We start from the raw sequence: 12,851 nt of genomic DNA, 5'->3' as shown, positions 1-12,851 counted from the left end.
GGTTCAAAAAAGAGCTAGATAGATTAATGGAAGTTAGGTCCATCAATGGCTATTAGCCAGGATGGGTGGGAATGGTGTTCCTAGCCTATGATTGTCTGGAAATGGATAACAGGATAACAGGATCATGTGAGGATTATCTTTTGTGTTCCCTCCTTTTGGGGCATCTGGTATTGGTCCCTGTTGGCAGACAGGATACTGGGCTAGATGGACCTTTGGTCAGGCCCAGTATGGCCATTCTTATGTCTTTCTTCTTGAATTACTTACTAGCAGACCCACCAGAATTTCACCAGTACCAGGGTGTCTTCAGGTGGAAACAATGGAGACAAAGCAATAAAAAAAGAGGCCAGAAAGGGAGAATTTCATTATGCACAACATTGTCCTATTATTGTGCTTTTATCCCAACTTGACTTGCACATGTGTTGGGAAGGATTGTGTGTGTGTGTGAGGTTTTTTTAAACTGTATTAATGGAGGCATCAATGCAAGTTATATAGCTGAATTTGCAAATGCTTTTGCAAAGATAAAAAGGTCAAAATATCCCTGAATTTGAAATATGTTACAGGAAATTTGACTTAGCTCTTCAAGTAAAGCAATGACAAGATGGATAAATTAGATCCAGAGAGAGACCCTGTCCTTAGCACTTCATGCTGGTTTTGACTGCAGCCAGTGGAATCCCAACACTCTCATACACTGAAGGGCAGAATTCAGTCTTTCATATTATTTGCTGACTCTTTAGAACAGGCCTGGGCAAAGTATGGCCTGTGGGCCAGATCCAGCCCGTCTAGCCACCGGATCCACGCAAGCTCCCCTGCTTGCCCCTCAGCCCTGCGCTACTCAGAAATGTGGCAGCCAGGCCCTGTTTCTGTTTCAAAACTGGAGGGGAGTGAGGAAAGCTTCAGGAGCTGCCCTGGTCCCCAGCACAATCCCATTGGCTGGTTTCTGGCCAGAAACCAGCCAATGGGAGCTGCCTATCTGAATAACAGGCAGCCACAAAGAACCATGCTCCCTTTGCTCAGCTCAGTTCTTCACACAAGCACATGGCCGGGCAAGCAGGCTGGCTGGCTGACTGGGAAATGTTTTAAGCTCTGCAAGCCTTAGCTCTGCAGGCAGGCAGGCAGGCAGGCAGGCTGGTTTGGTTGCTAGCTGGCAAGTCTCCTGGCACCACAGCCCCTCCCGTCTTCAACACTCTGCCCCCCCAAACTCTCTGCCCTACTCTTGCACCCATACCCCTGCCCAGATCTGGCACCCCAATCTCCTGCCCCAGATCACAATCCCTTCTTACCCTAGGTCAGACCCCAAACCCCTGTACTCCAGTCCCCTGACCTAGATCACAACCACCTCCTTCATCCAAACTCCATCCCAGACTCCATTCTCCCTCCTGCACCCCAGTCCCTTACCCCAAGCTCCCTGCTGCACCTAACCTCCATCCCAGACCCTGCATCTCCTCCATTAATATCATGGAAGAGTGCGGCCCTCGACCACTTTCCAAAATCTTGAAAAAATTATTGCTCACCCCTGCTTTAGAACAACCTACATTTTAAAAATTGACTAGTCATTTTTGTTCAGGTATTATGCCTCTTCACTTGAGTTACTATAAGTCCCATTACCAGAGACTTGGAATTAAATTAATTTTGTTGTTTGACTTCTTTGCATTTTCTTTCTCTTCTTTATATTTTGTATGACACCATAACATAATTTGATGTAATAATGATTCTTAGGTCTCACAGTACAAAGGAGATCAGTAGCATTCCCATTTTACAGATGGGGAAGTTGAGATACAGGAGTTTAAGTATCTTGCCTTAAGGTCCACCAGCGAGCCAGAGCAGAGCCAGTACTAGAACCCAGGATTTTTGAGTACCAGTCCAGGATAGCTGTCCACCCTCTACAAACTGGGACCATCATTACTACCAATAGTAATAATTATTTTTAAATCCATGTCAGTAGATTTAGTGTTTTCACACAATATTACTGGTGAGAAACTTTCCATTCCTAGGAAAACAATATTTAAAAATGTATCAATATGTTTGTAAATTGAGGTTTGTAAGAGATATCAGCATACATCTAAACCACAGATTGGCTGTGCAAGGTTGGGCAAGTCTCTCCTCTCTTTGTGTCAGTTTCTTTGCTTGCAGTTTGCAGATCAAGGTAGTTGCAACAAGAGTGTTGTGTGACCTAAGGCAGATTATGTCACTTTTCTGTGTCTTTGTCTGTCTTGTCTGTTCCCTAAGCTCTTTCAGGCAGGGACTGTTTGTCACTTTGTATATGTACAGCATTTAGCACAAGGGAATCCTAGTCTCCATTAGGGTCTCCATAAACTACTGTACTTTTGAGATCTGTGGACTGGATGAAAATTGTTTATATTAGAACTAGCAACCAAATTAACAACAGCAACAAGCTGTTTGCAAAGTGTTTTGGGGTCATGGGATAAGAGACTATTTTTAATAACCACAAGGAACTATTAAGGTTGTACAACCCTGAGAAGGAAACAGCCAAACCCAGTCTCAGCTGTGATGCTCTGCTTCACCTGAGGACCATGATTATGATGATCTATTTTTTCATAATGCAGCTCTCCCAGGCCTTTACATGAAAGATGTTTGTTTATTAAGACCTATGGGGATTTCTTCCAACATAGCCATGCTATGTCTACATTGCATGCTTATATCAAAATAACAATGTGTTCGTCCACACAGCAAGCCCGTTATTTCAAAATATTTTCAAAATAACAGGATTCTTACTCCGACTTCTGTACCTTTTTTTCATGAGGAGTAAGGGAAGTCAAAGGCAGACTGTTCTTCCTTTGACTTCCTGCTGTGTAGATAGCACCTAAAGCTGAGTTAAGCTACTTCAACTTCAGCTATGCTATTAATGTAGCTCAAGTTGCGTAGCTTAACTTGACTTTAGTTTGCAGTGTAGACATACCACTACTGAGCTGCAAGCAGTCACAGAAGTCCGAGCTTTAGTATCTAACTACACAGTTCCCATCCCAACACATATGTACATAGATCAAGACAGACCCCCCCCCCCCTTCCCACCATACATGCTTTCTAGTGAAATATGTTCTCCACAAACAAAGGAACAAAGAGCTGTCACACACACACACAAAAAGGTGGTTTGCGGGAGCAATGGCTCTTACAGTCAGTTGTGATTTCATAGGGAGAGTTGAGGCGTGCATCTCCGCAGGGTGAAGTGCTCACATACAGATGGAACAGGATGTTTTCTTTCAGCCTGTAGCCTCCCTCTTTTAATCGCACAAAGACCGATCGCTCCCAATCCTCTCGCCGTTTGCTGTGATCACAAAAGAAGTTCTGTGTCATTTGTTGCATTCCACATCAGAAACATTTCTGCTCTCTCAGTGGTGGTTTTGTTTATCTTTGTTTCTGTTTGTTTTAGTAACATCTTTCATAATATTTTGGCTAGTGTCAACGGTAGAAAAATAAGAAGGTGCTCTAAGTAAATGAGGTGTTCAAAGGGTCCTGGAACTGTCAATGAGTTTCTTGGCTTACTTTTTTTTGTAATGTATTCTCTAATGATAGAGGGGAACTGGATGAACAAATACAGTACATCAGTCTCATTGATGCTGAGTGGTGCATATACCAAAGGAGAACAACTTCCTTAAATTTATCAAACTAACTCTATTCATTGCAGCCCCTAAGTATGTGCTCAAATTCGAATGAAAGTCAAGGTAACTTAAGCACATGTTTAAAGGATTTGCGGAATTGAGGTCATATAGCAGTGCCCTGAATTTATGACCAGAAATCCTGAAAAGGAAGAACAGATTTCAGACATTCAAAACCAGGCTTCTGTTTTCCTCTTTATTCAGCCATAGCTCAGTGTCAATGCTAAAGGAACCTCTGTGTCTGAACTCTGACTCTTGACTGACCGTGGGTTCTTGTCTGTTTTGAAATCTTTGGAACTCACAAGTTACTTGGTGTAATGAAGATATAACCTGTGCACCAAACACCACAGACTTCTACTACCTGAGCTAAAAAACTAATTCTTGTTTGCAGAGCTGTTGTAATTGTATTGTTCCCAGGATATGAGAGGTGAGGTGATATCTTTTATTGGACAAACTTCTGTTGGTGCAAGGTACATGCTTTTTGAGCCATGCAGAGCAGTTCAGACACTGTGGTTCCTTTTCCTGAGCTTTGTGTAGCTCAAAAGCATGAACCTTCCACTAGTAGAAAGTATTCTCTCTAACAAAACAGTTAATGCAGCTCATTCAGTCAGGTAGTAGCAATAATAATCTCTTAACTTCTAAGTAGTTTTGCAGCTAGAAGGGGACACAGTGCACTTAGTTTACCTGCTACTCTAGCAAAGGTTGCCAGAGTAGGCAAATCCCCCTCACTAATCTGATTTAAAAAAATCAAGACAGGGATTTATAGCTGTACTGCTGTGCAGCATCCCAGGTGACTTCCCTTTGGATAGTTTGAAGACATTGCTGATTTCTTTGACAGTAGAACCACACACCTTCTAGTGTTGAGGATTCAGCTACAACTACTAATTTAGCTACAATCACGGCTGGCCCTACCATGAGGTGAACTGAGGTGGCTACCTCAGGTGCCAGACTGTGAGGGGGGGGGGGAGGGAACGCCACTAAGACCCAACGTGTAGAAAATTGTGTCTGCTGCTGGTGCATATGTAGGTAGCTGAGCAGTACCATGAGAGGAGTAGAACAGAAAGAAAGCAGAATTGACACCTTTCAAAGTTTTGGTCCAAGTGAGGGGGCATGGGAGCGTCATTTGAGCTCCCCACCTCAGGTACCAAAATGTTGTGTGCCGTCCCTGGCTACAACTACCCAAGAGAGAGATCTTGGAGTCATTGTGGATAGTTCTCTGAAAACATCCACTCTGTGTGCAGCAGCAGTCAAAAAAGCAAATAAAATGTTAGGAATCATTAAAAAAGTGATAGGGTATGTCTACACTACCCTGCTAGTTGGAACTACACCTCGAGGTGTACAGATAGTGCGGAGTGGCTTGCTAGTTCGAACTATCTAGCCCGTGCCGCGTGTAGCCGCGCGGCACGGGGTTCGAACAAGCCGGCATTTAAAAATGGCGCCGGCCGGCTTATGCAAATGAAGCCCGGGAAATTCAAATCCCGGGCTTCATTTGCAAGTGCGGTATGCCTACATTACCCCGCTAGTTCGTACTAGGGTGGTAGTGTAGACATACCCATAGAGAATAAACCAGGGTATGTCTACACTGCCACCCTAGTTCGAACTAGGGTGGTAATGTAGGCAACTGGAGTTGCAAATGAAGCCCGGGATTTGAATTTCCCGGGCTTTATTTGCATCTTGCTGGGCGGCGCCATTTTAAAATGTCCGCTAGTGCGGACTCCGTGCTACACGCGGCATGGACTCCTCGTTACTGCTCCGTTACTGCCTCTATATAAAGCCATAGTACATCCACATCTTGAATACCATGTACCCTGTCTCATCTCAAAAAGATATATTGGCATTGGAAAAGTTCAGAAAAGGGCAACAAAAATGATTAGAGGTTTGGAATGGGTCCCATATAAAGAGAGATTAAAAAGACTTGGACTTTTCAGCTTAGAAAAGAGGAGACTAAGGGGGATATGATAGAGGTCTATAAAATCATGACCTTTGTGGAAAAAATGAATACGGAAAAGTTATTTACTTATTCACACAATATAAGAACGAGGGGTCACCAAATGAAATTAATAGGCACCAGGTTTAAAACAAATAAAAGGAAGTTTTTCTTCACTCAGCACATAGTTAAACTGTGGAACTCCTTGCCAGAGGATGTGGTAAAGGCTAAGACTTTAGCAGGGTTCAAAAAAGAGCTAGATAGATTAATGGAAGTTAGGTTCATCATTGGCTATTAGCCAGGATGGGTGGGAATGGTGTTCCTAGCCTATGTTTGTCTGGAAATGGATAACAAGAGAAGGATCACGTGAGGATTACCTTTTGTGTTCCCTCCTTCTGGGGCATCTGGTATTGGCCACTGTTGGCAGACAGGATACTGGGTTAGATGGACCTTTGGTCTGACCCAGTATGGCCATTCTTATATTCTTATGAGGATTATAATTTTTAGGGTGATAATGTGATTAGTGTAGCTGAGAAATGACAGGCCTCTTACTCTGTGGTCAGACGTCTGCCCTCAGATACACCCAGTGATGTTAATGGGTAGCATCTGTGTATCTCTGGGAGGTACTCCTATATAAAACAGGATTTTTACCCATCTTATCTGAAATGTGGTCAATCCATTTGTACAGGGGAGATCTGCTGCTCCACCTATGCTTGGTGTAACTGGGTAGCTGGGAGCAGGCTGATTCTTTTGCTGGGTCTGCTTGTTTTTTCCCAGTGTAATCTGTTTGCCAGTAGAGCTGTTTGGCTGTCAATCCTCCATGGTTTGATTGTTTTGTCGGTTTTTGATGCTATGATGTGTTTTCTGTCAGGTGAAATTTACAGGCAGATTACCCTGCCTGTACGAAAAGTGAGCCACAAGGGTTTCCTGAGGAAGGACTACCACATGCAGCCCTCTAATTTTTCTTCCTGCTTTGGCGGAATTTCCCAACCACACTAATTAGATTATCACCCTGCGAGAAACCTCTGAAATAATAAAATACCCATAAGTCCTGTTGCTTGGACTTTAGAGAAATCACTGTTGCCTTTAAATAATTCCCTGCAAAAATCAGCTGGGAGACTGCAGAGCAGCGCAGTCTTACTGCCTGTTATTATCATGTTATACTTTATTAGTGGGGAAAAGCATGTCCGACTTAAAAGCAGTTGCTAAGTGGGGTGGGTAGGTATGTTGGAATAGCCACTTACTGGTCTGGATTAAGTGAGTTCATAGGAATCATCAACCCATCTGGTTCTATTATTTTTCACTGATTAGCTTTATTCCTCTTTCACTCCTTGAATATCAACAAGTATCTATGGCTAATGGGGGACATATAGCTGCTCTAAAAATAGTCCGCAGTGCTGGAGGGAAGCACAGCCTGGGTCTTGCTCCAGGGTTCTGCAAACTTTATTATCATCATGCTGCCAACCAGCCTGTGGGGTTGTATTTTGCAGGCTGAGCTTGAATTCTCTGCATAGTAGTCAGGCGTCTCTAATCCCAAGACAACAAGACTCTTTTTAATGAGAACTGGGGGCAGAACAACTTGGGTAGATTCACTGGACACCTTGCATACTTGCATTGGGCCCAGGAGCAGGTTTATCTTTGTGTTCTCAGCAGGGCAGGTGACTCCAGAGCCCCCAAATAAGAATGGGACAGTGGGAGCATGGTATTCTTTGTCAAATGCACTTTGTATCCAAGATCCATTGAGCCAGATTCCCCATTCTCACCTACTCATTTACACCTGGGTAGAGTGAGTGCAAAGAGGGTGTCAAATATTACTGAGTCAGACTGTGTGTTACACAGATAACTACACAAAAGATGTGGCAGTGATGAAAGAAGTGCACTGTATTGGCACAAGCCAATGAGGATTTGTGATCAGTATCCCAGTTCCAGTGCAGGGAGTAGCTGTTACCCACGCTCTCTTTCTTTCACATATGGTACTTGGGACATGAAGGAAAGCCTGCAGGCAAGTAGAACTGTTAACAGCAAAATAGCAGAAATTGGGAATTTTGACACACAGTTAGAACTTCTTATTTTCAATGTTAAGGCCCCGACACAAAAGCATCTGATTAACTTAACACTAGCTTAAGCCCGTTCTTATGCACCAGGACACTTATGCATGTGCTTAAAGCTGAATTCAAAGGGATTTAAGCACGTGCTTGAAGTAAATCACATACCATGTGCTCTGCTGAATCAGAAACATACCCTCTGAAAAAACAGAGGAGTTATTTTGGGCTAACAATACTTGTAAAATGCAGGAAAGGGAAGTCTGTAGACCAATTATGGCACTATAAATGTGTATGGTCTCCCTCAGGTACCTTAACCGTAAGCTTATCAAGTCCATTAAGAGACCACTGGGATGAAAACAAGGAATGAGTTAAATTTATGGCTAAGTGACTGGTTTTATTGCAGCTAATTTTATTTGATTGGATGAAAATTACTACATGCTTTATCCTGTATAAGCTAAAGTGTGGTTTGGATAGTGATTGCAACCTGATTGGCTGAAAATACTTTAGTTCCCAATGGAGCTTCTCTCTCTGGGAACTGCAAAGCCTTCTTACTAGTAAGATCACGATTCCATACCAATATTACAATATGCAGCTAATAGTTTTATTAAGGGTAACCTGTAAAGAATGAAAAGATAGAGTTTGATTCTCCTCATTTGCCAGAGTAATTCAGAAGTAATTCCACTAAAGTCAATGTGGTTAACTGGCATAAAAGTTTTTTGTAGCCTTTTCTCATTCTTTATGATGTATAAAGTAGGCTCCCAAAACATTTTTTATTGCTTTTTAATATTTACAATGGAAAATCAGGCCTTTTCGTAGGCAGCTAGAGAATTAGTGTAATTGTGATTGTCACAAATAAAATGAAATATAGGTGAGCAGTGTCAGACTGTTAAAAACCTTATGAGGATTTTTCATATCTATTTAATTCAAACTTTTGACAAACTTTGGGAGAAAAGTTCTGCTCTCCTATCTCCTTTCTTGAGAAGTGAGAAAGTTCCCATTCTAAAACTCTAGTCATCCACAAATACCCCAACAACTAAAAACAGCAAACAGGGAACTGGCATTTCTAATGTCAAGAACTAGAGGGATTAAAAATATGTATTTGTCATTTAAATAATTGTTATAAGTTTGTAGTTGTATCAAATATAGAAGACTGCATAGTGTGGCCTTGTCCACTTATCTATTCTTCTGCCTTTCCTACTGTTGCTTACTCATGAATGCTTGCTGCTGCTTTTTTGGAAACCCTTCTACAACCTATTAGACAAAAGTCTGAGTCTGCAAAGCACTTAAGCATCTGTTTAAGACCTACTGAAGTGAATGGAGTTATGTCAAGTTACTTCTACTACGGATCCCTCTCTCTCCGTATTCCTTACCTATAGGCAGGGCTCGACAAATTATACAAAAAACTACTCGCCAGACAAAAAAGGGACTCGCCAGCCCCCCCAAAAAAGTGTTTTTTTATGGCATAAATTCCTAATAAGAATAAGAACAGTAATTACTACTAATAAGTTATTAATAAAAATTAATAAATACCACCCAAATTATTAATACATATCTTATAAACCTCTACCTTTTACCTCCCCTTGCTCCATCAGCTCCCCTGGTGCCTGCTGCCCCCCAACCCCTTACCCTCCTCTGCTGTCCTGAATCCTGCCCTTCTCTCTGCCCTCAGCCTTCCTGAGACCTGCCCGCATCACCCAGCCCTTCTCTCCCCCCCGTGCCCACTCTTCCAGTAGCGCCACTCTGATCATGTGAGCTACCCCTCCTCATCCCCTCTCCTAGCATCTCCCTCTACACACCTGCCCTGCCTCTCTCCTCTGCTGCTGGTCCCTCCCCTGCAGGTGTCTGCCCTTCTGCTTCACCCCCAGAATCCCCTGGCACCTGCACCCTCCTGGTGCCTCCCCCTTCCCTCACTGCCCCGCCCCCTTTACCCTCTTTTTCCCTGATGCCCATCCCCTCACCACCCTCTGCCCCCATTCCCCTCATGCCCCTGTGCCCTCACACATGCCTCGCTCCATCCCCGCCTTCCTCATGCCTACCTCTTCTTTCTAGCCTTCTCCCAGCACCTCCCGCTCCCCCCTCTAACCTCCAATGCCCTTCCCCTCTCCTCTCCCAGCATCACCCTGTCCCCCCTTCTCCTCCCCTACCTGTCTTCTGCCTTCCAGTTTGCGGGGCTGCCAGAGTCTTTTTGAATCCAGCAGTCGCCGGCCATGACGTCACGATGCCATGTCATGCCAGTGTCCTGGTGTCTGCCAGTGTCCTGCCCTCTGGCTCGTGCCCCACCTCCTCGCGCTGGAGCTGCACACTGGCAGCCCAGCGGCAAGAATTGCCACACTTCCCCCTCCCCGGCGGTGCTCCGCTTTTCCACCCGGCTGGCGGATGGGGCCGCGCCACCCATAGTGTGCACGCCTATGTCTGTAGCTACTCACCAGCTGGTAACATCTACTTGCCATGGGTAAGTGGGCGAGCGTATTTGTCGAGCCCTGCCTATAGGATTATCTAATTTAGAAGTGGATAGCAGGGGAGCGGAATCTGACTCTACAATATTTTCAGCTCTGTGTTTCAGAAGGTGTTGCAGTTTCTTATTTTGGATCTATTTCAAAACAGATTATTTTGAAATTTGGTGCAGCTACACAGTGCCCAATTTCAAAATAACACACTATTTCGAGCCTTCCCTTAACCCTCGTGCAACAAGGTTTACTGGGATGGCGAAATACTGCGTCCGTTATTTCAAAAAACATTTTGAAATAATGGGAGGCTCGTGTAGACGTGTTATGAAGGTGGATCAATACACTAGCTTAAAATATGGCAGTAGCAGTTATCACCCAAGAGACACAGTTCAGCCTTCAATACAGAGCAATTACTAGAGATGCTAGATGCTGAAAACATAACAATTTAATGTAAACTTGAAATGAAAACAATATAGAGCAAAGGAGAGATAATGCTGGTTGTGATTACATCCCCCAAAGGTCTTTTCTGTCTCCTCTACTGTGTTAGACCATCCTCATCTATTTAACAACTCATAGCTACAAGTGAAGATTCACTAATATTGTTCTTACTATTAAGGTTGAGGAGTAACGTTAGTTCGAACCAAGGGATTTAGTTTGAATGAACGCGTCCAGGCGCTTCCTGGTTCGAATCAACTGTTGAGTGGACTAACACTCTGGCGAGATCATGCTAATGAAGCAGGGGATATTTAAATCCCTGCTTCATTAGCAATTTCGGTCGCCTACGTTTGCATCCCTAGGTCAAACTAGGGAGCAAGTGTAGATGTACCCTTTGATAAAAATATATGCTACCCACCCTCAGCTTCAGCTCCTGATTTGTTAGTGTCTTGTAGCCATCTTGTGAGGTACACCCCTGAAAAACTCTTAGCACCATGGCACCATAAGCCCAGAGAAGCCTCTCTAGGGGTATGTCTACACTACCCTCCTAGTTCGAACTAGGAGGGTAATGTAGGCATACCGCACTTGCTAATGAAGCCCGGGATTTGAATTTCCCGGGCTTCATTAGCATAAGCGGGGAGCCGCCATTTTTAAATCCCCGCTGCTTCGAACCCCGTGTAGCGCAGCTACACGGGGCTCGAACTAGGTAGTTCGGACTAGGGTGCCTATTCCGAACTACCGTTACTCCTCGTTTCACGATTCAAATCCCGGGCTTCATTAGCAAGTGCGGTATGCCTACATTACCCCGCTAGTTCGAACTAGCGGGGTAGTGTAGACATACCCTAGGAGCTACCAAAATGCAAAAGAGTCTCTCCTGACCAGGGATCTGGAGAAAGTACAGTCTTACGGATCAGCTTAGAAAGGGTGATCTAGGGATAATTAGTGTGATATTCTAGAGATAATTAGTGACTATAATAATGATGAATAATGTAGAAAACAACTAGGCAGGCAAGGCTGAAGACATTAGATACAAACAGATACCCCTCATCAGAATCAGGAACTTTGCCAGCTGTTACAATTTTAAGAGAGCAAAGAAGCAGTATTATATCTAGTTCTTTCATACCAGATTTACTGTTTTGTTAGCAGGCCAGTGGTTTCCTAGCAAGCCAATGAATTTGTTAATGACCGGTGTAGTTCAAGAGAGAGAGTGAGTGAGTGTGTGTGTGTGTGTGTGTGTGTGTGTGTGTGTGTGTGTGTGTGTGAGAGAGAGAGAGAGAGAGAGAGAGAGTGAGTGAGTGAGTGAGAGCAATGAACGTCATTTTCCTGAGTTAACACAGCTTCAGCAAGGAAGTAAAATGTCTGTAATAAGAATCTCTGACCAGCAAGAGTTATTATTAGGCCTGTGGTTAAAGAATTTGCAGAGAATCATCAGGCTTCATAAAACTTGACTTTATGATTCATATCTAATAGCTGCTGAAGGAAAATCAGCTGGAATGAAAGAGCTCATAACCCAAAACAATAGACTATCTAACTCTGCTTACTTTGGTAGAGTATATTGGCCACTCATCAGCCAAAGACTCATAAACAATGATGTATAGTCAGGCATCTAGAGGACAGATCTGTTCCACAGAAAACCATATACTATTTCCCAGGCATCAACACAATTCAGTTTACCTTAGGTGTAGTTCCAGCTGAGAGTAAAGGAAATGAACAAATGCTCTCCTTGCCAGAATTTCTGCATGGCAGTCGTTGACCACACGCCCTTGATCGTTAATGTATTCTCCGTTTATACATTTGGTACCTGATGACAGCACAATAACCTGAGCTTGCCTGATGTCCAAGCCTGCAGAAAGGAAACAAAAGAGTTGTAACTAGCCTGAGAGTTAGCAAGACGTCGTAATTGTTAAAGTTCTCACTGCCCCCATTTTTATGTGGCAGCTGAGACAGCCCTAATGGGATGCTGATGAAAATGATTATATTGCCTTTGGAATTTACAGTACTCTCACATCTCAGTGCTATTAGAATAACACAGACTCTGTTTCAGTCTGCACTGCTAATTCCTGGATAAAAGCTTGCCCCAAAGTTTACTTGTTAAATCAATAACTACATCATAGAAAAGCACATGCTGTAAGTAGGTAATAAAGATCTCCCAGAGTGCTGATAAATGGCTGGGGTTTTATGAGACGCTGAAGACATTTTCTGATGGGAACACACACTCCCTATAATGTTAGCTTTCATCACTATTGTACTGGAAGTGCTAAATAAAATGCAAGTAACATTTCTGGAGTTTCTCTGCTTTAAAAATCTCAAAGAACAAAGAGATTTTCCTTTGTTCTGTTTCCTTCCCACCCCCAAATGTGCCTCTACATCAGTGCTTCCTATA

General features: G+C 43.4%; 1 protein-coding gene across 1 annotated transcript in view; it reads right to left on the bottom strand.

The window, feature by feature from the left end:
- Positions 1-12,851, bottom strand: part of ADARB2 (adenosine deaminase RNA specific B2 (inactive)) — a 468,279-nt gene that overhangs the window by 64,434 nt on the left and 390,994 nt on the right. Inside the window, exons 5-6 of the mRNA XM_006111888.4 lie at positions 12,143-12,311; positions 3,132-3,283 (exon numbers count right to left, since the gene is read on the bottom strand). Of these exons, the coding sequence (XP_006111950.1) occupies positions 3,132-3,283; positions 12,143-12,311 (321 nt within the window). The remainder of the gene's footprint in view (positions 1-3,131; positions 3,284-12,142; positions 12,312-12,851) is intronic.

The sequence above is a fragment of the Pelodiscus sinensis genome, chromosome 2 (genome assembly GCF_049634645.1).
Source record: "Pelodiscus sinensis isolate JC-2024 chromosome 2, ASM4963464v1, whole genome shotgun sequence".
In the NCBI taxonomy this organism is placed as follows: domain Eukaryota; kingdom Metazoa; phylum Chordata; order Testudines; family Trionychidae; genus Pelodiscus; species Pelodiscus sinensis.
Note: the sequence above shows the minus strand (reverse complement) of the source record. Positions and strands in the feature narration are given on the sequence as shown.